Here is a 25048-nt window from a genome sequence, read left to right on the forward strand (position 1 = left end):
AAGTCTGCTGAGTCTTGTGTAACCAAGCACCACATACGTGGCAGTGCTTGACTCAAGAAAGGCTGTAACAGGCCCTGGGACCTGGCTCCCTGTGGCATTTCACAGCGTTGAACCTGAGTGTCTGCTTTGTCCCTTACGCATCAGAGGGTCTTTGCAGAACTGTTGAGTTTTAAGACTTGTGCTACTTTGCTGTGGTACATTATTTGTGCGTTTAACTGTACTTAACATATTGGTCCTAAACTTTATTTTTTACTCTGTATCCTTAATTTTGTTAATTGTGCAGCTCTTCTCTGTTTTCTTTCTTAGCTGGTAACTTTTATTGCCTGGTAATGCTCATCTTAACATTTTGTGAGGGCTCTGGTCCTTGGGTCCCCTCTTAAATTTACAAAAGTAGATGAAATTGAATTTCTAGCAAATTGATGAACAATAATGAGCCAGGTTTTTCTGTGGTCTCTGGTTTCGCAAACCAAAATAATACAGTGGCTAGATTTTGAAATTGGACTCATTTTTAAAGCCTAAGAGAGAGGAGTACATGGCAAATGCAGGTGACCCACAGCTCAGCTTGGCCCCCAACCTGGCACTTTTTTTTTTTTAGTGTGACGAAATGTTTATTATAAGTTCAAGCATGAATTGACCCCAGAGATTCCATACGAAAGTGACATATAGGGCAGAGGACTTGTTCAGACTTCGCAACTTCCTAGACATCAGAATATATACATCTTTGATGAAGCCACAAGAATGTAATGTGTGTATAAAGGTTTTTATCTGTAGTGGCACTTTTTATTTTTTAAAATAGATTCTTTATAGAGCATAAAGAGTAGATCACATGTGAACAAAGGTGAATGGATTTTTTCCCTTTCCTTTACATTATTTTTCCTACCAGTATGTCCTATAATTTTATTTTTTTTCTAATAAAATAATTTCCAATTATCCCGGTTCATGTTTTACTTTTTTTGTGTGGATAGAAAGGAATCTTGTGCACCCAGTGTACTCTATTTGCCTGCCTGATGGTTTGCCTCTTCCTGACCTCACATAAACTAGCAGGGGGAAGGAGCCCAGCATCGGAGACTTGCTCTGGCTACGTGAATGATTTCCAGGTGGGCGTCAGAAGAGCCGCCTCTTCTTGTGTTGGGCTTGCTGGCATCTGTACTGAGTGGGTAATAGCCAGGTGTTGGCCACGTTGTGGAACCAACTCTGTTCTTCCATCTTCTTAGGACATGTAAGCTGCTTCTGTCTGATCAACAGCAACAACAAAAAGGTTAATTCTGGATTTAAAATTTAGTGTAAGCCGCTCATTTTTTTTAAAGATGAAGAAGATGAAAACGAATCAATTTTAGGGCTAAAAATAAACCATTCCAGACCAGAGAAGTATTTATGAAGTATTGATTGATTGCACAGTGGAAAAAAATGATTAATCTCTCCACCTCTAATGATAACCCTCATCAAAATTAGCTTTCTACAAGAGTTTGCTGTATCTGTGTCTGGTTCCCTGAGAATGTGAGTTACTTTGGGCAAATTCTGTTTCATTCTTCCTTTTCTGTATCTCCTAATTCCTGACGTAACACCTCATCACATTCAGGAGGCTTTCCTAAAAGTACTCTTCTAATTGAATAGAGACAGAATAAAGAAATATGTCTGAAGAACTTCTGCAGAGATCCAATTGAATTTCATTTATACCCATTCAGAAGGAGTATTTGAAATACGGAACTCAGGATTTAGTTGACTAATGAGTTCAGCAATAAGAGGAAAGAAAGAAGAAAACAGATTCAAATGAAGTAGCCATTGATCTGAACAGAAACCTTTTGAATCTTAGAATTTCAGTGCTGAATGTTAGAAATCATTTCAGTGATGAAATTCAAATGTGGTATGTTTTCTGATAACTTTTTATAAATTGAAAATATTTCTATGTTAAAATTCATTGTAAGGAGACATACTTGCTGTGACAAAGGCACATGTATTTGTGTAAATTTAAAGGCCCTGTACTTTGTCAGAGAAATAGCCACAAGTTCCTGGTTCAGCTTTGTGTGACATTGGAAATGCTACTTACCACCTTTTTACCATAGTTTATAAAATGGGAATAACATATATCTTACAGGGTTTTGTGATACTCAAATAAGATAATGTATCTAAAAAACATTTTCTATAGTATGGTCAAATGTTGTTAGTCTTCCCATCTTTCTATCTAGAAAATACAGAAATGTTCTAAGTTGTATAAATTTTTCTTCTTGTGTAATTTTGTCAAAACAGAGAGAAATAAAAAATTTATATTTTAGGAATACTTTTAATGCATTTTAATATTAAATATTAAAATACATCATTTCAAAAGTATTTATACAAATTCTTAAATTACATTGGAGAATTTAATAAACTTTACATCTTGTTTTTGGATATTAAATGTTTGAATTCAATCTAGAATTATTTTTATTATATTATTCTAAGGGTTTTTTTTTCACATTTGATATATCTATTAAGGATGATTGCTTTCCCTTGTGAAACTCCCTTGGATTTATTTGTTTGTTTTATTATTATTTAGAGAAGTATAATACAGAAATGCATTAAAATTAGAAATAGACTTAGTGTATGATCCAGCAATCCCACTTCTGAGTATATATCAAAAGGAAATGAGATCACTACCTCAGAGAGTTATCTGCAGCCCCATATTCATTGCAGCATTATTCACAGTAGACAAGGTGTGAAAACAACCTAAATGCCTGTTAACAGGTGAATGGATAAAGAAAATGGGGCATATATGTACAATGGAATGTTATTCAACTTTTAAAAAGAGGGAAATCCTGCCGTTTGCACAACATAAATGAACCTAGAGGACATTGTGCCAAGTGAGATAAGCCAGAAAGACAAATACTACATGATCTCATTTATATGTGGAATCTAAAATAGTTAAACTTATAGAAGCAGAAAGTAGAATGGTGGTTGCCAGGAGTGGGGGAAATGGGGAGATGGGTACAAAGTTTCAATTATGCAAGATGAGTAAGTTCTGGAGATCTGATGTACAGCATGACTATAGTCATCAAAGCTGTATTGTATACTTGAAATTTACTAAGTGTATAGATCTTAAATGTTTTCACCACACATATACACACACACAAATGGTAACTAGTGAAGTGATGGGTCTCACTTGATTGTAGTGATCATTTCACAGTGTATGCCTATATCAAACATCAAGTTATATACCTTAAATATATAAAACCTTTATTTGTCAACTATACCTTAATGAAGCTGGGGGGAGAAAAAAAGAATACATTATTTCTGAATAGTTTTATTTTTGCCCTAAGCAAGTATCACTTTATAGTTAAATGTTATCATAAGCACTTACATTTAAACGTATTTATATCATTAAACTTCTTGAATATATTCTAAAGTATATTATTTAAAATTGTAACCACTTAATTCCTCAAAAACTTGAAAAAAATTTTATTTTAATATGTATGGGATGGACTTTAGTTTCAGTATTGTGTTAGTTAATGAACACCAGTAGAGGGAGCTCCAACTCATCTTTCTTGATAAATTTAGCTCTCAACTGAAAACGTAGGTTTGTGGAAAATGCCCACGGTGAAATAAACTTAAATAATATGTGGTTATAAACATTTTCAAAGGTACCAAAGAATGACAGCTGTAATTCTTCTTACCTTTTAGGGGGAAAACAATCTCAGTTTGATTTCTATGCTTTTAAGTTAACTACCCTCAAATAACTAAACAGAAAACGTCTATGTAGCATAACCACTTGTAAGGAATCCATCAGGCAGCCCGAGGCTTTTAAAATCAAGAATCTATGTCTGGTCAGTTGAGGAAGAGGAGGAAGAACAGTGGTGGTAATGTTATTGTTTGAAATGAGGCTAAATAAAATAAAATTTTATTAATTGGTAGATAGTCACAATAGCAATGTCATAATAAGGCGAACTGCTGAGTCACTATGTAGAACAAGGACAGAGAAAATTTTCATTTTACTTAGAGCTCGTATGCATTCAGAAGGTTTTTAAATCAAAATCTAGAAAGGCTGTAGAACCTTTGTTCCTATCTAGAGGTCTGGGCCTAATTGTTACCTGTTGGTTTCTTTATAGACCCGAGAAGAAAATATCATGTGAGATTGCTGGCTTACAACAGCATAGAAGATGGCTACCAGGCAGATCAAACAGTCAGTACTCCGGGATGCGTGTGTAAGTGAGAGTTACAGTAGCTTGTTTCACAGTGTAAGACTCATACGCTTTTTTTCTCTACTTCCTTCTTTAAATTTAAGTCTCATTACTACTTGGATACCTTGGTGGTTTTATTACTTTCATATCCTCCAGGATACCTAACAGTTTCTTGAACAAGTACATACTTAGTAAATATTTCAGTGAGATGTATTTAATTATAAGGACCTGTTTTAGTTTTGCAAGGAAGAGACCCTTAGAAATTGAACTGCGGAGACTCCCCTGGTGGTGCAGGGGTTAAGAATCCGCCTGCCAGTGCAGGGGACATGGGTTTGAGCCCTGGTCTGGGAAGATCCCACATGCCATGGAGCATCTAAGCCCGTGCACCACAACTACTGAGCCTGTGCTCTAGAGCCCATGAGCCACAGCTACTCAGCCTGCACGCCACAACTACTGAAGCCCACGCACCTAGAGCCTATGCTCTGAAACAAGAAAAGCCACCACAATGAGAAGCCCGTGCACTGCAATGAAGAGTAGCCTCCCGCTCGCCGCAACTAGAGAAAGCCCACATGCAGCAATGAAGACCCAACGCAGCCAAAATAAATAAATTAATTTTAAAAAATAATAAAAAAGGAAATTTAACTGGAAAAATAATCCTGAATACCTACAAATACTAAGTTTTCTTTTATCTCCTTTAACCTGAGGCTAATTATTTCCTTCCAGTTGCTATTCAGTTTTATTGCTACTGAGAGCTGTTTGGTCTTATTGCTACTAAAGAGGATGTCAGTCTAGTTTTAAGTCTACTGCTGGCTTTCTGAATGTCTTCGGCTGGTAGCTTGATTTCTCTGTGCTTCTGTCTTACGTTCTAAGTATTGATAATATTTGATTCCTTATCTAACTTACGGAAGAGTCGCTCAGGTTTGAATGATACATCTCTAGACCACTATGAACCTCTGGTGGAAGAAAGACCTAAAGGGTGGGGTGTTATGATTTTACCATTTTACCACTTTCTACATTAAATGTTACGCCATGTGGTAAATTAACATTGTTTTTTTCAATAGCTGTTCGTGATCGCATGGTTCCTCCTCCACCACCACCCCACCATCTCTATGCGAAGGCTAACACTTCATCTTCCATCTTCCTGCACTGGAGGAGGCCTGCGTTCACCACTGCACAAATAATTAACTACACCATCCGCTGTAACCCTGTTGGCCTGCAGAATGCTTCTTTGGTTTTATACCTTCAAACGTATGTAGCTTCTATTAATGGTTGTTTTCTTTGCTCTCCCCCACTCACACTTCCTTCTTTACTATCTTGGGCCAACTTGAACTTCAGCTGTAAGCATTTGTCTCAGAACTTACCTTACTTATGTCAGGGTGGGGGATTTTGCATCTTTACCATAATCAGTTCTGAAAACCGCATTTATTTTGAAATTTAATTTTCATAGATGATTTTTGTTGTTGTTTCCCCAGCCTCATGCAACAAGATTAGACAAGAAACTATCAATATGATGACTTTCAAGTAGCTAAACTTAGCTGCTTTTTTTTTTTTTTTTTTTTGGCAGTACATGGGCCTCTTAGCATATTTAAAGAAGGAAACAAGTCAATTTTCATGCTGGCATCAAAAAATAAAGCTAGTTATTCTGTTTGCTAGGTTATAGTTAGAAAGATGCCCATCATTATACTTTAAAAGAGTGATTTGACTTACAGTATTTCAGAAGAAATCCCTTTGATTTGGGACATTTCTATACTGTTAATTTCCTAGTTTCCTCTCAGAGAGGCAGTTTTTAGGCTTATTTCTATAATATCCAATGTAGCATTTTAATAATCAAATTAGATTGCTTTTTAATCTAAAAAAATTTTTTTAAAGAAAATGAGGTAATTAATAATAATAGTAACCTGTATTGATTGGAAATACTGACAATCTTTTAGAAACAATGTGCTACCAGCATTAACTACTTTATTACTCATTATAGATCAGAAACTCACATGTTGGTTCAAGGTCTAGAACCAAACACCAAATATGAATTTGCTGTTCGACTGCATGTGGATCAACTTACCAGTCCTTGGAGCCCCGTTGTCTACCACTCTACACTTCCAGAAGGTAAAGAAAGCAGCTCCCCGTGGGTTTTATCTACATATTGTACACACACGCACACACACACACACACACACACACACACACATCACTTTGAAGAAGATACTGCCCTGCTTGCCACCTACCAGTCTACGTGTATGTATTTATTTTGTTTCTTAACTTTTGAAGTTTCTTTTCACTTATTACAATAAAAATATTTTTCCTCTCAATGTATTGCACAAGCAAGTGGGCTTAAATTTAGGGTCTCTTTAGGGGGTGCTACATTTTCTAAGAACAGGTGTGCTGTGCAAGGCTGCACCCAAGTAATTTAAAATGCAAGAAAGAGAGTAACATATTTAATGATGTTAGGAGCCCACATTAGAATCTAATGTGAGCGGTAGCTTGATGCTGTATAGTGTGGTATAGATGATACCTGATTGAGCACCAATTCTGTAGCTTACCAACGGCAGTTAGTAAAATATTCCATGTCTCTAAACCTGCATTTCCTTTTTTAAAAAATTAATTTTTATTGGAGTATAGTTGCTTTACAATGTTGTGTTAGTTTCTGCTGTACAGCAAAGTGAATCAGCTGTATGTATACATATATCCCCTCTTTTTTGGATTTCCTTCCCGTTTAGGTCACCACAGAGCACTGAGTAGAGTTCCCTATGCTGTACAGTAGGTTCTCATTAGTTATCTACTTTATACATAGTATCAATAGTGCATATATGTCGGTCCCCATCTCCTAATTCATCCAACCCCCCCCCACCCCTGGTATCCATACATATGTTCTCTACATCTGTGTCTCTATTTCTGCTTTGCAAATAAGTTCATCCGTATCATTTTTTAAGATTCTATATATAAGCGATATTATGCGATATTTGTTTTTCTCCTTCTGACTTACTTCACTCTGTATGACAGTCTCTAGGTCCATCCACATCTTTGCAAATGGCACAATTTCATTCCTTTTAATAGTTGAGTAATATTCCATTGTGTATATGTGCCATGTCTTCTTTATCCATTCATCTGTTGATGGACACATAGACTGCCTCCATGTCCTGGCTATTATAAATAGTGCTGCAATGAACATTGTGGTACGTGACTCTTTTTGAATTATTGTTTTCTCCAGGCACATGCCCAGGAGTGGGATTGCTGGGTCATATGGTAGTTCTATTTTTAGTTTTTTAAGGAACCTCCATACTGTTCTCCATAGTGGCTGTATCAATTTACATTCCCACCAACAGTGTAAGAGGGTTCCCTTTCCTCCACACTCTCTCCAGCATTTATTGTGTGTATATTTTTTGAATATGGCCATTCTGACCAGTGTGAGGTGATACCTCATTGTAGTTTTGATTTGCACTTCTCTAATAATTAGCAATGTTGAGCATCTTTTCATGTGCCTCTTGGCCATCCATATGTCTTCTTTGGAGGAATGTGTATTTAGTTCTTCTGACCATTTTTTGATTGGGTTGTGGGTTTTTTGTTTTTGTTTTTTTGATATTGAGCTGCATGAGCTGTTTGTATACTTTGGATATTAATCCCTTGTCAGTTACCTTGTTTGCAAATATCTTCTCCCATTCTGAGCATTGTCTTTTCGTCTTTTTATGGTTTCCTGTACTGTGAAAAAGCTTTTAAGTTTAATTAGGTCCCATTTATTTATTTTTGTTTTTATTTTCATTACGCTAGGAGATGGGTCAAAAAAGATCTTGCTGCAATTTATGTCAAAGAGTGTTCTGTCTATGTTTTTTCCTCTAAGAGTTTTATAGTGTTCAGCCTTACATTTAGGTCTTTAATTCATTTTGAGTTTATTTTTGTGTTTAGGTGTTAGGGAGTGTTCTAATTTCATTCTTTTATATGTAGCTGTCCAGTTTTCTCAACTCTACTTATTGAAGAGACTGTCTTTTCTCCATTTTATATTCTTGCTTCCTTTGTCATAGATTAGGTGACCATAGGTGTGTGGGTTTATCTCTGGGCTTTCTATCTTGTTCTTTTGATTTATATTTCCATTTTTGTGCCAGTACCATACTGTCTTGATTACTATAGCTTTGTAGTATAGTCTGAAGTCAGGGAGCATGATTCCTCCAGTTCCATTTTTCTTTCTCAAGATCACTTTGGCTATTTGGGGTCTTTTGTGTTTCCATACAAATTGTCAAATTTTTTGTTGTAATTCTGTGAAATATGCCATTGGTAATTTGATAGGGATTGCATTGAATCTGTAGATTGCTTTGGGTAGTATAGTCATTTTCACAATATTAATTCTTCCAATCCAAGACATGGTATATCTCTCCATGCATTTCCTTTTCTCTAGAATGATGGTGAAGGTGTAGATGGTCTGTAAGGACCATTCAGCTCTATTTTCATGATGCTGAGAGAAAACAAAGGATATTTATTTAAGTGAGCATTGGGCTGTTTTGCTATGGTTTTGGCAATATTTCATATGTGAGGTAGTGCCCCAAACCAGCTCTTCACACCTTTAGCTCATATTGAACATGGGCTCCACTAAAATCCTAAGACTTCACTACCTTTTGTAAACATAAGGTATTAGTCTAAGATGGATATAAGGTAGAGGTAGATAAGATATAAGGTAAGGTAGATATAAGGTAAAGTCTGTTCTATAAACTCACTGATTCACAATGTTTTGGAGAGTAACTGAATTTTTCAGTCTCTCAGAAGTATTTCTTGAGTGGCTTCCTAGGTCAGATTAAATATACATTCTATGCATTTTAGTAAGAAATGTAGTTTAGCTTCAGTACCTAATAGAGTGAGTAATGCACAGGAGCCCTGGTGGAACTGTTAACCTTTCTAGTTCTCCATGTGGCAAAACAATATAAAGAGCCCTAAAAATGCTGACAACCTTTGACTTAGTAGTTCCTCATCTAGGAATCTACTACCTCCTTTATATATTTTTAGTGTTTTAAACATTATAAAAATGAAATGAGTTTTCAGATAAAGAAGAGAAAAATCATATTTTGGTATTATCACTAATGAACTGTAAAAGCTGTGATTTTGAGATATTTTTATAGTAGTTTCTAGTTTTTTAAATTCTTATCTGTGCCTGTCCAGGTATTTGAGTACTTAAAGACCATTTTCTCCTAATAATACAATATTTTCTACATGTGTGCACAGCACCAGCAGGCCCACCAGTTGGAGTGAAAGTGACATTGATAGAGGATGACACTGCCCTGGTTTCTTGGAAACCTCCTGATGGCCCAGAGACGGTTGTGACGCGCTACACTATCTTGTATGCATCCAGGAAGGCCTGGATTGCAGGAGAGTGGCAGGTCCTACACCGAGAAGGTATATATGATCATAATTTACCAAAGGGCATGGAAAGTAAGGTTATTAATGACAAGGAAACAAAGGGAAAGAGGGATCTAGAGTTTGTTTTGAATTTATGTTTATGAAGTAACAAATGATTAAGGATTTTAGCTTTGTTCAAAGAACATTGGGAAGCCATCAACATACTTTAAGCATGAGTCTGATTTCACACTTCAGAAAAATCACTTTGAGTACTGTGAATAGAAGAGGTTTGGTAGAGGAGGAGTCGGGGTAAGAGTAATGTAAGGAGACTAGGAAGTGATTGTTGTGGTCCAGGAAAGAGAATGATAAGCCTGGGTTAGGGTGGCGAGGAGTGAGATGGAAAGAAGAGGGTGGTTGGAAGACAGTAAGGAGGTAAAATTAACAGGACTTGGTCGCTAAGGGAGGGAGAGAGAAGGTAAGGAAGTGAGAATTGTTATAGACAATTACTAGATTTCCAGTGGTTGTGTGTCTTGCACTGGAGTAGCAAACACTGGAGGAAGACCTGGTTTAATGGAGAAGACCTTTGTACAGCTACTAAAATGGTCCACATGCAAATAAATGGACCCATATGAATATTAGGGTCCACTTAAGTACAGGGAAAAGCTGATTAAAGCTTAGGAACACTGAATTTAAATTGTTTAATACCAGTTTTATTTTGGCTGAGAAAAACTGTATTCTAGAATTTAACATTCTTACTTTATGCTATTATAATATGCCCTTTTAAAATTTTGGAATCTTTCATTTGGACATGTCTCATATGCCAATGTTTGGATGGACCATCACATAAATAGTATAATTTCATGATTTTGATACTTCTTTTAACTTTTTATTGAATTATAGTTGATTTTGATACTTTTAAAATTTGGACATGTATGCTGAGAACTGTTTTCCAGGCAATTAAAAGCTTAAGAAGGATTTTGAGAAGGAAATTTGTTTTCCATCTACATATTATAAACACTTTACGGTGCCAGGCACTTCCACATACATTTTAACTTTTAAGGGGAATATTTACCCAATTAAGAGAATACACTCTAAGGTCAGTTACCGTGGATGTAATCAATATAACACTTTTGTAATTGTAAAATAAACAAATGGTAATAGAAGCTAGAGTTTTGATAGTTGCATATTCATATTTTTCATTAAGCGGGTGCCCCACTAAGTAATGATTTCCTAGTCACTGAACAACCTGGAAAGTAATAATAAGTACCTGCCAGCAGTACAATTTTGTGTTTTATCCATTATCTATTGCTACCTAACAAACCACTCTAAAACTCAGCCAATTTATTTTCTCACATTCTCTGAGTCAGCAGTTTGGACTGGGATCAGCTGGGCAGTTCTTCTTTTGGTGTTTCCTGAGGTCACTCATGAGGCTCTAATCATCTCAGGGTTTCAACAGGGTATGGGTAGCATAAAAACAGTGAGAGAATTCCAAAATCCGGGAGAGAGGGAAGAAGCCCCACATACAAAGCTTTGCAGACCTCTGCCTGATTCACATTTGCTAACATCCCACTGGCAAAACGAATCATGTAGGCAAGCCCAGACTTAGTGTGGGAAGGGACTGCCCACAGGTATGGAGAGATGGAAGCATAATTTATGCAGGGCTATTCATCTTACAGTCTGCCACAATATTCTTAAAATATATAATTCAGTTTTCATTAATTAATTCCAAAATGATTTATTGACACAACATTTGACCAAGTGACTAACCTGATTTAATGAGTGTTATATAAGTACTAATAAAAGAGTTTTGATCTCATGAGCACATACTTCCTTTGGCTCTTCATTTGTACCTGCCTAAAAAGAAACAGTATTTAGTTTTGGTTCTTTTTAATACATTCATTTGTCAGTTTCAGACAAGGCCCAGAAAACAACATTTTAGCCTCATTGATGGCCCAATAGCGAAATGAATTGTAATTAGAGGTTTTTACTTCTGTGTAAACCTTCCTAACTATATAATAAAGCATAGGGGGAAAAATTCTATTTTTGCCATTATGCTGCTTGTGTAAGTTTAAGAAACATTATCAGTGAAGAGCTTTTGTTTTTTGTTAAATGTAGGGAAACTTTTTCATAGCTAATGCTAGTAATTCATAGAGAACAAAATAAACAATATAAGTAAAAAGCAATTGAGTTTACTTTTTTCAGAGTGAAAAATGTAAAGCATTTGAGGGGGCTTCCCTGGTGGGGTGCGGTGGTTAGGAGTCTGCCTGCCAATGCAGGGGATGCGGGTTCGAGCCCTGGTCTGGGAGGATCCCAGGTGCCGTGGAGCAGCTAAGCCTGTGCACCACAGCTGCTGAAGCCTGCGTGTCGGGGGCCTATGCTGTGCAACAGGAGAGGCCACCTATGAGAGGCCCACGCACTGCCACGGGGAGTGACCCCCACTCGCCGCAGTTGGAGAAGGCCCGCATGCAGCAATGAAGACCCATGGCAGCCAAAAAATTAATTAATTAAAAGAGTTTGAGTTACTCACTTATAAACAAAAAGCAAAGAATACAGCATGGCATTTAAAGAAAAAAAAAGTAGTCTATAGTATCTAATTTTAATTTTGGCAACTTTTGGAAAAGATAATGGTGTAGAAAAATTGGGGGGAAAGGAGAAAGAATATCAGTATCTCTTTCATATATATCTATTAATCTGCTATACGTATTATGTTTATACACGTTTATGTGTATAATTAATTCACACATTTATTGCCAAGGGGAACAAGATTTTTTTCATTAGTCAAAACATGTAAAAAATGTTCCTGGTGACCATATATTTGTGGCTAAAATGAGACATTGTAAAATGGGTTAGCAGAAATGCAGTATGAAATTATGCTTGTGTGTAATTTAAAGTGGGTCAGAAATTACAGCGTTTACCTTCCTGATATTGCTGTAAATCAGCACAAAGTATTCAATTATTTTAAAATCTGCAAAGCACTGTAGGAAATCATGCTCTACTACAGCAGTTTCTGGACTCTGTTCCTTATGGCATTAGTTCCCAAGATCATAAAGGCACCCTGCTTCAAAAGAAAAAAGTTCCATAACTAAAAACGTTAGAGAAACATCATATACCGTTTCCTCCTATTAGAGATTGACATCAGAAATTAAAGTCCTTGAGTAAAGGAATCCACTTAACTTAATATTTACCAAATAACTTGGACTACTAATAGTAAGAACACATTGATTTATTAAATATTGAGGGATTACTATGTGCCAGGCTCTTTTCTAGGCATTGGCAATACCACAGTGAACAACAGAATGTCCCTTTCTCATTGGCACTTACATCTCAGGTAACAAACAAATATATAAATATTCAGGTAGTGTCATGAGTGCTAAGAAGAAAGCTACAGTAGGGGAAAGAATAAAGTGAGGGAGGTAGTGGGGTAAGTTCTTTGGAAAGAAATGACATCTGAGCAGAGCCATATGGATATCTGGGGGAAGTGCAAAGGCCCTGAGACAGAAGTGTGCTTGGCATTTTAGAGGAACAACAAGACGGCCAGGGAAGCTAGAGTGAGGGGAAGTGGGAAATGAGGTGGGGAGGTAGCCAAGGGAAAATCTGGTAGGCCAGACTTTCTGGACCACGGATTTTTTTCTAAGAGGGATGGAAGACATTGATCTGATTTACATTTTGAAAGGATTACTTTGGCAACCCCCTAACAGCCTACCTGAAAAATTGACTATAAGGAGGTAAGAGTAGAAATTGGGAAAACACTTACTTTTTTTTTAAGTATATTTTATTTTATTATTTATTTATTTATTTTTGGCCACGCCATGGGACATGTGGGATCTTAGTTCCCCAACCAGGGATCAGACCCATGCCGCTCACATTGAGAGCGTGGAGTCTTAACCACTGGACCGCCAGGGAAGTGCCTGGGAAACCATTTAATTCGCAGGTGTGTCTGCGTGAGAGCTAATGGAAGTTTGGACAGGGATAATAACAAGGAAGGTAATAAGAAGCTATGAGAACATAATTTGAAAGAATAGTCTACTCGATTTGCCACAGATTGATGTGGTGTATAAGAAAAAAAAGAAGCAAAATTGGTGGGGGAAATCAAAAGTTTGATTTTGAACATGTTATATTTGAGATGCCTCTTAGATGTCTAAGTAGAGAGGTTGAATAAGCAGTGGGAGGGTTAAGTTCATGGGAGAGGTATGGACTAGTGGTATAACTTAGAAGTCATCAGTATGGAGATGAAGTTAAGACTGTGGAATTGAGAAAACAAAATCACTTAGTGTGGACAGAAGAGAGAAAGGTATGAGACTGCATACTGGGACTTTTCTCCAACTGTAAAATCTTACGCTTTGCTTTTTTAAAATAAATTTATTTATTTTATTTTATTTATTTTTGGCTGCGTTGGGTCTTCGTTGCTGCATGTGGGCTTTCTCTAGTTGTGATGAGCGGGGGCTACTCTTCATTGTGCTGCACAGGCTTCTCACTGCGGTGGTTTCTCTTGTTGCCGAGCATGGGCTGTAGGCACGCAGGCTTCAGTAGTTGTGGCCCATGGGCTCTAGAGCGCAGGCTCAGTAGTTGTGGCTCACTGGCTTAGTTGCTCCACAGCATGTGGGATCTTCCCGGACCAGGGCTTGAACCCATGTCCCCTGCATTGACAGGCGGATTCTTAACCACTGCACCACCAGGGAAACCCCCAGAGTCTAATATATTCTGAGAGGTTTTTTGTTTGTTTTTGTTTTTAACATGAAACAGTGTTTTATTGTATAGGTTAAAAGCATTTGTAAGATTTGATAAATCTTTACTGAGTAGTTTATAAGGTGTTCCAGAGAAAGAGAACCAATAGTATTTGCACGTGTGTGTGTGTGTGTGTGTGTGTGTTTACAGATAGGTAGGCAGGTAGGTAGATAGAGAGAGAGAGATTGAGATTGAAGGAACTGGGGCTGCTAAATCTGAAATTTGAAGAGCTGGTTAGCAGGCTAGAAATTCTGACAGGAGTAGATGTTGAAGTCTTGAGTCTGGAGGCAGAATTCTTTCCTCTTTGGGGGTACTCAGTCTTTTTTCTTAAGGCCTTAAACTGATTCGATGAGGCCCACCCATATTATGGAGGGTAATTTGCTTTATTCAAAGTCTACTGGTTTAAACATTAATTTCATCTTAAAAAAGAAAACTTCACAGCCATATCTAGACTGGTGTTTGAGCTAGCAACTGGACACTATAGCCTAGCCACATTGATATATAAAACTGACCAGCATAAGTACCCATTAGGCACTAAGCATTGCTCTGGACACTGGGAACACAGCAGTGAACTAAAGAGAGGAGGTCCCTGAGCCCTGTGAAGCTTGTGTTCTTATAAAAGTCTGAATGTCATTTCCAGGGTGAGTTGGGGCAGTCAGAGGAGGAGCTGGGGAGCTTGGGGTCTGGGAAGCCAGAGAAGAGACACGTGATAGCATGAAGGTATGAGGTGATGATGTTAAGATTGGAGTGACAGCAGTGTGCCTGGAGTGGAAGGTGCTAATTGGAGGCGGAATGAATAGTAATTAGTATTTGGGGATGGGCACCAACTCTTCATTTTACAGAGAAGACAACTCAGGTCTGGAGAGGTGATATAACAAGTTCAACATCTTGTGACATATGGTGACATTCTTTTATTTTCCTATAAGTTATTTTTTTTATTTTTGGCTGCGATGGGTCTTTGCTGCGGTGCGTGGGCTTCTCATTGCAGTGGTTCTCTTGATGCGGAGCATGGGCTCTAGGCACGTGGGCTTCAGTAGTTGTGGTACACAGGCTCTAGAGCGCAGGCTCAGTAGTTGTGGCACATGGGCTTAGGTGCTCCGTGGCATGTGGGATCTTCCCAGTCCAGGGCTTGAACCTGTGTCCCCTGCATTGGCAGGCAGATTCTTAACCACTGTGTCACCAGGGAAGCCCTGCTTTTATATTTTAAATGAACATTCCTTTGGTAACAAATGGCTCATATTTTAGTATTAGTTCAGTTGGTATTTACTGAAAATTATCTTGTGCAAAGCATTATGCTAGCCACCTTCAGCTGTTCACATGTGAAAAAAAATTTCTGTCCTCCAGAAAGGGAAGAGGGGAGATCAGAGGTGAGGAGGAAGACTTACTTTCATTGAGTATATACACTTGTGTCAGACACTTGTCCATGGTAGTTCATTTAATCCTTATAATAATTATATGAGGTGGGAATTATTACCCCCACGAGGAAAGTAAGGTTCAGTGACATGCCCCAAGTTGCAAATTACTTAATTGGTAACATGCCAGGACTTGATCAACATTGATCCAACGCTGAGCCTGTTACACTGTCCAGTTTGTGAAACTCCTAGTCTAGCTGAAAGTTCAGACGCATGTAAAAAGGCTGTAGACTGAAATAATCACACCAACTGGAATTTAGACCATTTGCTGAGAGAATATAGGGACAGTCAGATCACTTTAATATTTGGGAACTGGTTTAACTGTGCTCATATGGGAACCAGAATGTTATAGTTTCCTTTTTTTGTCTGAAGGAAGACTTTCTGTGGGAGAAAGGGTAGTGTGCATACACACACACACACACACACACACACACACACACACACACAGCTCATCCATTTGTAATGTTTAAATTAAGCGAAAGAATTTTAATTTCAGGTAGTGACTGGTTTTGCCAAACACTTTCTAAAATTAAATGTAAAGTATTCTGTGATAAAATGGAGACTCAATTTATTTATATGTTAGTAAAGAAATGTTCTTCCTTCTAGCTAATGGTAACATGTCACAATACGTTGCTGCTTTTTAATTCAACTGCTTAAGAGCAAGTGGCAGTGGAAAGACTCTTCCTGATTCTAAATAGGGGTCAGTGTGTTTATTCAACAGTTGTGTATTCAAGTAGCTCACACTCTTTCTAGGCCAGGTTGAAACCGGAGAACATCAAAGCAAACCGTGTTCAGCTCCTTGCACTGCCACTGGGTTCGGCTCCCTCCCACCATGTGACCTGCAGAGGCAGCCTCTGAGTCATGGCCTCAGCTCTAAGATCACCCTGTATTTAGCTTGCATAATGAAATATATTGTAGCAAGTGCACTAGAGTAGCCAGCTCTGAGCTGGCGTTGACAGCTACCAGCTGTTGTAAGCTCTCTAAAACTATTTATTGTAAGGGTGCCCTGCATCAGGAAAAAGTGAGAAGAAATAACCCCAGGGAAGCTAGGTTCCCCTGTGAATATCCACCCATAAATGCAGTGCAAGAACAACTTCCTGGTTGAATTTCTTTTATACCTGCTTTCTTAACATTAGGACTAATTCCTGGGGTGGGATTCCCTTTGTAAGAAAAATACTTCAGTGCCGTGGCAGGACAAGAGCAGAAAGACACCTCAAGAAATAGCAGTGCCCAAATAGGAATCCTTCTTGGCAGTCATGCCATCAGAGAAGATACCTTTCAATACCAAATATATATAAATTCAAATGATGATTACTTTTGGAGAGAAGTAGATGCTAGCCAGGTTGCTGGTGATAATTTTGATAGTTAATCTGAGGTCTTGGCCTTCAACACCCTGAGGTTCCTACATAACTTTGGCATCTTCTTGCCTGTTTATATTCAGGAAACCTTAGATAATGATTAGGAGGGTGAAAACTATATTCATACTTTCAAAAATAATTGTTGTTTCTAATTGAAGAAATAAGAACAAAATCATCTATCACAATTACTGTAAATGGTTTAAACATTTCTAAAAGAAAAAAAAAAAGATACTCATTGGAGTTCCCTGGCAGTCCAGTGGTTAGGACTCAGCACTTTCACTGCAGTGGTCATGGGTTCAGTCCCTGGTCAGGGAACTAAAGTCCTGCAAGCAGTGAGGCGTGGCCAAAAAAAAAAAGAGTCTCACATTGGATTTTTAAAATCTACTTGTAATTGTTGAATCTGAGTTCATTGTGTTATTTTGTCTTTACCTATGTTTGAAATATTCCATAATAAAATGTTTTAAATGCTATTTGTATCCATACCTATGTAAAGAATTAAAAATTACATATATGTTTATATATTTGTTTTGGTTTAAAAGGTATGTATTTATATATGTATACATATATGTATCCAAACAAAAATACTTGTTGATTTTACGAGCTACTATTAAAACAAAATTACAGAGAAGGATTATATAGGGGCAGTGTGCATGGCACAATGTTAAATGAAAACTCTAGGATATAAAAATGCATGTAGTAAATATGTACTCACACATGTACAGTACACACGTACACACATGTACAGTACACACGTACACACATGTACAGTACACACGTATACACAAAAATGTTAACAATGTCATTTTATTTATATTTATTTTACAGATGTTTTATAATAAATGTTATTTTTATAATCAGAAAAATATTTTAAAAATAAAGAACCATGGTTGTTTGATTAAAAGAATAAATAAAAGATAGTTTACTTAATTGTAATTGATATATTTATAGGGGCAATAACCATGGCTTTGCTAGAAAACCTTGTGGCAGGAAATATATACATTGTCAAGATATCTGCATCCAATGAGGTAGGAGAAGGACCGTTTTCAAATTCTGTGGAGCTGGCCGTACTTCCAAAGGAAACTCCTGAATCAAATCAGAGGCCCAAGCGTTTAGATTCTGCTGATGTCAAAGGTTTGTATACTGCCACAATCATTGATTTTCCTTAAGAAAAGAAAACACACATATTTTTTTCCAGCTCCCCTCTGCTTTATTTCTGCTCCTACCATGACCATATCCCTAAACCCATACTCGGCTCCTTGAATTCTTGCTGGCGAGGTTCTGATGTTGTGGAGCTGCATGGCTCTCTCTGCACTCCTAGAAGGAGAAAACACTTACCTCAGAACTAACCGCGGTTTTCAGACCACTGTGTCCCAGTTACTTCTCCTCCCAGCTGTGCATCCACCAAGACAGATGAGCTACACCACCCCTGAGCTGATGGGAGCAGGCATCTGGGGGTTTGTGGAAGTAAATGGCAGTGATGGTTGTGATGTTCAAGCTAAGAAGAGCATGGTTTTCATTAAGAGTTTTCCCCACCAAAAACAACAAACAATCAAAAACAAAAACCCCGTCCTCTCCAGAGTGAAAGTTATTTCTCTCCAGAAAGCAATTGGAAAAAATACCTTTAAAGAGCCATTCTCACTCCACTCAGGGTATTGTCCTTCTGTTCTGAAGGACGCCGGGGCCCCCTGTGACCCAGGACTAGACGCCTCCTTTTCCCCTCTCTGGGGGAGGAGGCCTGGGTGGCGATGCAGGGTGTGGCAGGGACAGCTTCAGATCGAGGAGATGCCAGCTGAATTCAGGGTGGGATTAAAGGCTCTTAGTTCCTCAGAGGATAGTCATTCAGTATTGTGTTCGCTTTGGGGATGGACACTGGGAAGGAGAGAGAGAAACAGAGAAGGGCAGGGCAGTCGAATTTAAGCATGGGAAGGAGTTAGCCACAGTAGCTGCCATATCATCAGGGGAAGCCGAGAGCAAGGCTCATATTCGCTTCTCAGATACCTTGCTAGTCAAAGTGCCTAGAGACCAGCAGCGTAAATGGCACCCGGGAGCTTGTCAGACATGCAGAATTGTGCGTGGGCTCTACCCCAGACCTCGTGAATCAGCATCTGCATTTTAACATATCCCGTAGTGACTCTTATGCACATTAAAGTTTGAGAAGCACTGCTGTGTAAATGAAAATACATAAATGGAAAACTAATCTTCAATATACAGATCTGCTTTTAAGGTAATATGACATGAAAGCTACCCTTTGGCCTATCAGTGAACATCTATGCCTTGTGCCTTTTAGCGTTATAAATTATGAACTGATGTTCATGTTTGATATAATAATATAATACCTAGAACTCATATTTAGAATCTTCAATATGAGAAGATAAGCCAATTTTAAGGTCACTGATAAAAGAGTAATACGTCTTTTTTGCTTAGACACAGATACTGTCAAAAGTTTTCCTATGAGAGGAAGACAAATTATTGAAAAGCTAATATCTGAGAATTATGATAAATGGAATCATTTATTTTTCTGATTGAGTACATGTGTTTTCCCTTCTAGTTTATTCAGGCTATTACCATCTGGACCAAAAATCAATGACCGGCATTGCTGTAGGTGTTGGCATAGCCTTGACCTGCATCCTCATCTGTGTTCTCATCCTGATATACCGAAGTAAAGCCAGGTGTGTTTCCATTGCTAGAGATGTTGATGTGGCTAAAAAACATTTAAATTCAGTAACCACAGAAACAAATTGAAATCAAGTGCCTTTTAGAGTAACTGGGATTTTCTACTTTAAAATGAATGTATTATTACTTGGGTTCTTAACAGCTATAGAGATGTGCTCACTTTGGAAGATTATTCTCTCACCATTTGAAAAAAATTACTGTACCAACAAAATACTCTTCAATGAGGACCTAGTTTTCTCATTTCCTTGGTATTTTGAGAAACACAAAGTATATCCTTTGGATTTAAAAAAAAATAGCCCACTTAATATGATGTATCTGCTGATTGACGGATTCCTTACTTCCTGGAATATTTTCATATTTAAGTAGCCTGAAATGTCTGAGTCGCTTGAGAGCTCTGCCCTCACCACCACAGGTCATATGTTTGGGATTCTCCAGACATGGATTAAAACAAATATAATAACTAGGGATTAGTTCTCTATAAACTCTTGTCAGGCAATGTTATCAGTGCTTTTGACTCAGCTAAATTCTCAGCATTCAGTGAACCTCTCTGTTTCTAACCTTTTGTATTTTGGCTTTTGCTTTCATTTATTAAGGTTCTTTATTTTAAAAAAATCAAAGTCAAATACACATCATTTTTAGGTATCTCCATCACTAGACTCTCTCCATTATCATAGGTTTTTCAGAGTTTATTCTATATGTTTTTGGTACTTGTGCATAGAAACACACTCAGAAAACATGTTAATGAAGGAGTTAGTTCTAAAATTTTTTGTATATGGAACTGGCTTAATTTTACTGTCCAAGTTTCTCACTTCAAGAATTTTTTAATGAAATCTTTATGTACATTGTTTTAGTGATGTCCAAATCTTGCATAAGTGCTACTGTAAATTTGTCATCATTAATTGTTATGTTAGTGTGACAATCTGCAGACCTGAAGAAGAACATGTAAATTTTTTAAATTACAGTTTCTGCATATATTATAAATAAGCGACAATAATAAATAATAGTACTTTGTAAATATTAAGGTTTTTACTAAGTGTAAAAAGTAATTTTATATAAGCAGACATTGGGACAAAAAGAAAGAAGCCTTCTCACATCATAAAAGTTTGCACCAGTGAGTTGGAGTTATAATCTAATAGTTTCTAAAGATATTTGGGAAACAAGCATTAAGGAACTCCATTGTTTGCAAGGTTGTGAACTTCCCAGATTTCACCAAATTTGGTACATTTGCTTCTCTCTTCTTATGGACTTAGAAAATTTACTTTTCTTGCAATATTTCAGGAAATCAACTGCCTCCAAGACAGCACAGAATGGAACTCAACAATTATCTCATACCAGTGCCTCCCTAGCCAGTGGAAATGAAGTAGGAAAGAACCGGGAAGGAGCTCTAGAAAATGAAGAGTCCTTAATGCCAATGATCATGCCAAACAACTTCATCGATGCCAAGGTACTCTGAGCTGGGGGACTGTTGTGCTACATAATCCTTCCTACCATTCATCTTCTCTTTATGCGTAAATTCTTCTTACCAAAAAATTGTATGTTGAGTGTATTGTGTCCATACTCCACATAATGAAATGTGAAACCGTTTCACTCAGATCCTTCCTTGCATACAATATTTGGGGAGAAGATAGGGATAGATAAAAGAGTAAAAGATGAAGATAAAGAAAACATGAGAAAGCATAAATTCAATTAGTTCGGATTATATGGAGCTGAGATGTCTTAAATAAGGACATCAAGGTCATCAGTCCATATTTACTATAATTTGGATTGTTCTGTTTATACTGGATGGACAATTTTTTAATAATCCATTCTCAACTTGGTTTATTTGATTTTAGAACTAAATGGAGCATCAGAACATTCCAGGTGTGAATGAAATTTTTTAAAATACAGAGTATATAAATAGATGTCTCAAGATCCTTCCCTGTATGGCCTTAGGAAGTTGGATATAGTAAAGAGGTGTCATTGGAGGATATTACTTCATGCTCTCTCCATTATGTGTAATAATAGTACAGTGATAAGCATTATGAATACCAACTGAAAATTATTTTTAGTCACATTGCAGCATTAGATATTGTGCATTATTATAATAGCCCTCATAACCAATGTGCTGTAAATTAAGTATCTGCAAACTATAGCCCAGCCCAGGCCAGCCTGCAGTCTGTTTTTGTATGGTCATCTCTGAGCTAAGTATGTGTTTCACATTTTTAAAGGATAGTTTGGGGGAACAAAAAAGGAGGAAGAGGAGAAAATGCAGCAGAGGCCATGTGTGGTCTGCAAAGCCTAAGACATTTACTATCTGCCCCTTTACAGGAAAAGTTTGCCAAATTCTATTATAAATTCTTCTTGCCCAACCTTTCCCTAAAATTTAGAATACCAAAAATATAACAAAATTTCAGGCAATTTTTATGTTAAATTTTATATAATTATATTTAGCAGATGCAATTTACGTGTATCTAGCACAGTGCTATATACTATATATATTATGGGTAAATAATAGTAAATTGATTTGTGCTATTCCTGTTGTGTTTTTGTTTACAACTTAATTTAGCTTTTATTTTCTGATACAAATGTAATCTAGAACATTTATTTCAAATTAATCTAGAACATGAGAACCTAAAATTTTTAACTAAGCACAGAAAGTACCAAAATATACTGTCATTCTGTTATTACTAACTTGGAACTAGACATGAGAAAGGATTGAAGAGAAGTGAAGTGGGGAGGAAGACATGGGAAGAGAGAGGGAGAATCTAAAATGAAAGGAGGCAGAGCAGAGTGGGGGCCTGAAGTGAAGCAGAGAAGCCAGGTCTCTGAATTTCCTTGGGTTATAGCCTAAGAGCTGATCCCCCGTCTATTGCCATTTTGTTGAGCATATGTGGGCCCATTTTTCTCTTGCTAAATCCCTTAAAAATTTTTCAACCATGTGGAAAGGTTGAAAAAATGTAATAAATGCACAAGTAATTGTCAGTATCTTTTCATACTTTTGTATCTCTCTCTATATATTTTTGTTTGCTCTGTCATTTGAAAATAAGTTTTGGAATCCTTACACTTCACCCCAAATACTTCAGCGTATGTATCTCTCTTAGGAATAAACCTATTATATCTTTTTGATCACTCACAAATACCCTGTATTTGTTGTGTGCTGCTAGTGTAAAAGAAGAAATAATAATGTCTGTGATCTCTTTTTCTTTTAACATTTAAAAATTTTGTGTACTACTTGTAATAAACTGAAATCTATAATGTGTGCATTTTCCCCTTTTATATCTCCAGGGAGGAACTGACCTGATAATTAATAGTTATGGTCCTATAATTAAAAACAACCCTAAGAAAAAATGGCTTTTTTTCCAAGATTCTAAGAAGATAAAAGCTGAGCAGGTAACTCACCCATTAAATGGAAAAAATCTTTTGCTACTCCTGATATATGAGATGGTAATTTTAAAAAGAGGAAAATGTAAATGAGGTTTTTTTTTAACTTCTGTGTTCTTTCTAGCCATGATTTTATTAATTTGGGGCATGACTCTATGGAAAGCCATGGGGATTGATGACCGAAATGACAATTGGAATAGTAATCAGAGCTGTGATTTTCAGTGGGAGTTGAGTTGCAATGGAGAAAGGGATGGGGCAGGAGCCTTCATCAAAATCACTGAAGAAGCCTTTTGACATTTCATTTGTCCCAGTAATTCTGATGTGTTCCCATTCCTCGGAGAACCACTGACCTAGACAGTTCCTTCATGATGATCTTTTACCCATGTACTCTATCAGTTTGCTATCTCAGCGTACATAGAATATGCAAAACCAGATTTGTTATTTTTTAAGAGCACTCTGTTATCACTGATGGTGTTTTATGTATTTTTACCTAGCCTCAAAGAAGATTTACTCAAGCAGTCTGCTTTTACCAGCCAGGCACTACCGTATTAATCAGTGATGAGGACTCTCCCAGCTCCGCAGGTCATACAGCCAGCTTCCCAAGACCCTTTGGTGTTGCAACTGATACTGAGCATTCAGCGAATAGTGAAGGCAGCCACGAAACTGGGGATTCTGGAAGGTTCTCCCATGAGTCCAATGATGAAATACACCTGTCCTCAGTTATAAGTACCACAGCCCTGACCCCCAGTTCCTTCACTGGCACTGATTCGAGTGGGGATCCCTCGATGAGAAAGTGTGAAGAACATGCAGTGCCATCAGATGCTGAGCAGATTTCCTCTTCAGTTCCTCAGCCACCATCTGCCATGCTCTGCTTTGATAAAAAGGATTTTCCAATCTAGATAGCCATGTCCAGGTATTCTCACCTTTTAAGTCTTTTTGAAGGACAGTGAACAGGGAGCCAAAGCCTTTTGTGAAAATCATGATATCTTATTGGGTATTTCACCTTTTTTGAATGTGTTTTGTTTTTTTATCTGTAAGCTCACGTATTTTGAATGTTTCAGTGTCAGCAATGTGAAAAGACAGTCAAGATATTTGACTGGATTATGAAATATATCACTGGAGCAAAGGGAAGACTTTTGAAAGCCCCTTTGCTGACTATCTACCTCAGTTTGCCACATGGCAAACTCAGAAGACAGCTTTGTTACCTCGTTTGTTGTGATAGTTTCTCAGCTACATAACCGATGATACTTCCTAGTAGTGTTTTGTTTTCATTGCTGTATGTGTAATATGTGTGATCAAAGGAGTCATATAGGTAGATGAGTAAAAATGTTTATCTGAAGCTCTGATTTAAGAAACAACAGCAACAAACTGTGACCTCTGTATGGTTTGGATAATTTAACACCTCCAGCTGTGAGGACTGAAACCGCAGAGAAGAGAAAAGTGGGACTGTTGACTTTACTGAATGACCAAAACAAAAATGTATATCTCTTTTGAGAGTAGAACTGTTCGATAGCATACAGGGACTCCTATTGCATCTAGGGCCTTTATGTTGTGGGCATTAGAGTCTTGAGTGCTTTATCTGCTGTATCCCAAACCTCAGCCTGCCTAGAAGCCGTGCCTTTTCTACCTGCCCCTTTGCCTGACAGTTGGCCAAAGGCTGCACTGTCTAGTTTGCAAAGCATCTTCAACCTTTCCAGAATTAGTTGCAAAACTCCTTGCAGAAAATAGACTTTCAAAGAGAACAGGTTAGGGTTGGTGTTTTGTTTTGTTTTGTTTTTTAACCCAGCTTGGCTTAAAGAGGTAAAGAAATTTCATTAAATATTAATAATGAAGATAAATGCAGCAGTAGACAGTAAAATGAACTTGAGGTTATCATGGTAACAGTGCCTTCCATTATATATTATGAAGTTCTTTGCCTTATACCTTTTTAATATTCATGAAGTTGTTCAGGATAAGAGTACAAAAAGTTGCCTTAAGAGTTTCTTGGATTTTATCAGTAACTCTTTTGATGTACAGTATTTTATCAAAGCATTTTGGTTTGTTTTTGTGCAGG

The 25048-nt window shown here is 37.3% G+C and overlaps 1 protein-coding gene across 1 annotated transcript in view; it reads left to right on the top strand.

The window, feature by feature from the left end:
* The window catches only part of PRTG (protogenin), a 123735-nt gene extending 99787 nt beyond the window's left edge, over positions 1 to 23948 (top strand). The window contains exons 12-20 of the mRNA XM_059056182.2: positions 4080 to 4175; positions 5213 to 5399; positions 6127 to 6254; positions 9354 to 9524; positions 17911 to 18093; positions 19511 to 19631; positions 20914 to 21079; positions 22900 to 23004; positions 23490 to 23948. Of these exons, the coding sequence (XP_058912165.1) occupies positions 4080 to 4175; positions 5213 to 5399; positions 6127 to 6254; positions 9354 to 9524; positions 17911 to 18093; positions 19511 to 19631; positions 20914 to 21079; positions 22900 to 23004; positions 23490 to 23894 (1562 nt within the window). The 3' untranslated portion in view covers positions 23895 to 23948. The remainder of the gene's footprint in view (positions 1 to 4079; positions 4176 to 5212; positions 5400 to 6126; positions 6255 to 9353; positions 9525 to 17910; positions 18094 to 19510; positions 19632 to 20913; positions 21080 to 22899; positions 23005 to 23489) is intronic.
* Positions 23949 to 25048: the final 1100 nt, after the last annotated feature.

This window comes from Kogia breviceps, chromosome 3 (genome assembly GCF_026419965.1).
Source record: "Kogia breviceps isolate mKogBre1 chromosome 3, mKogBre1 haplotype 1, whole genome shotgun sequence".
In the NCBI taxonomy this organism is placed as follows: Eukaryota; Metazoa; Chordata; class Mammalia; order Artiodactyla; family Physeteridae; genus Kogia; species Kogia breviceps.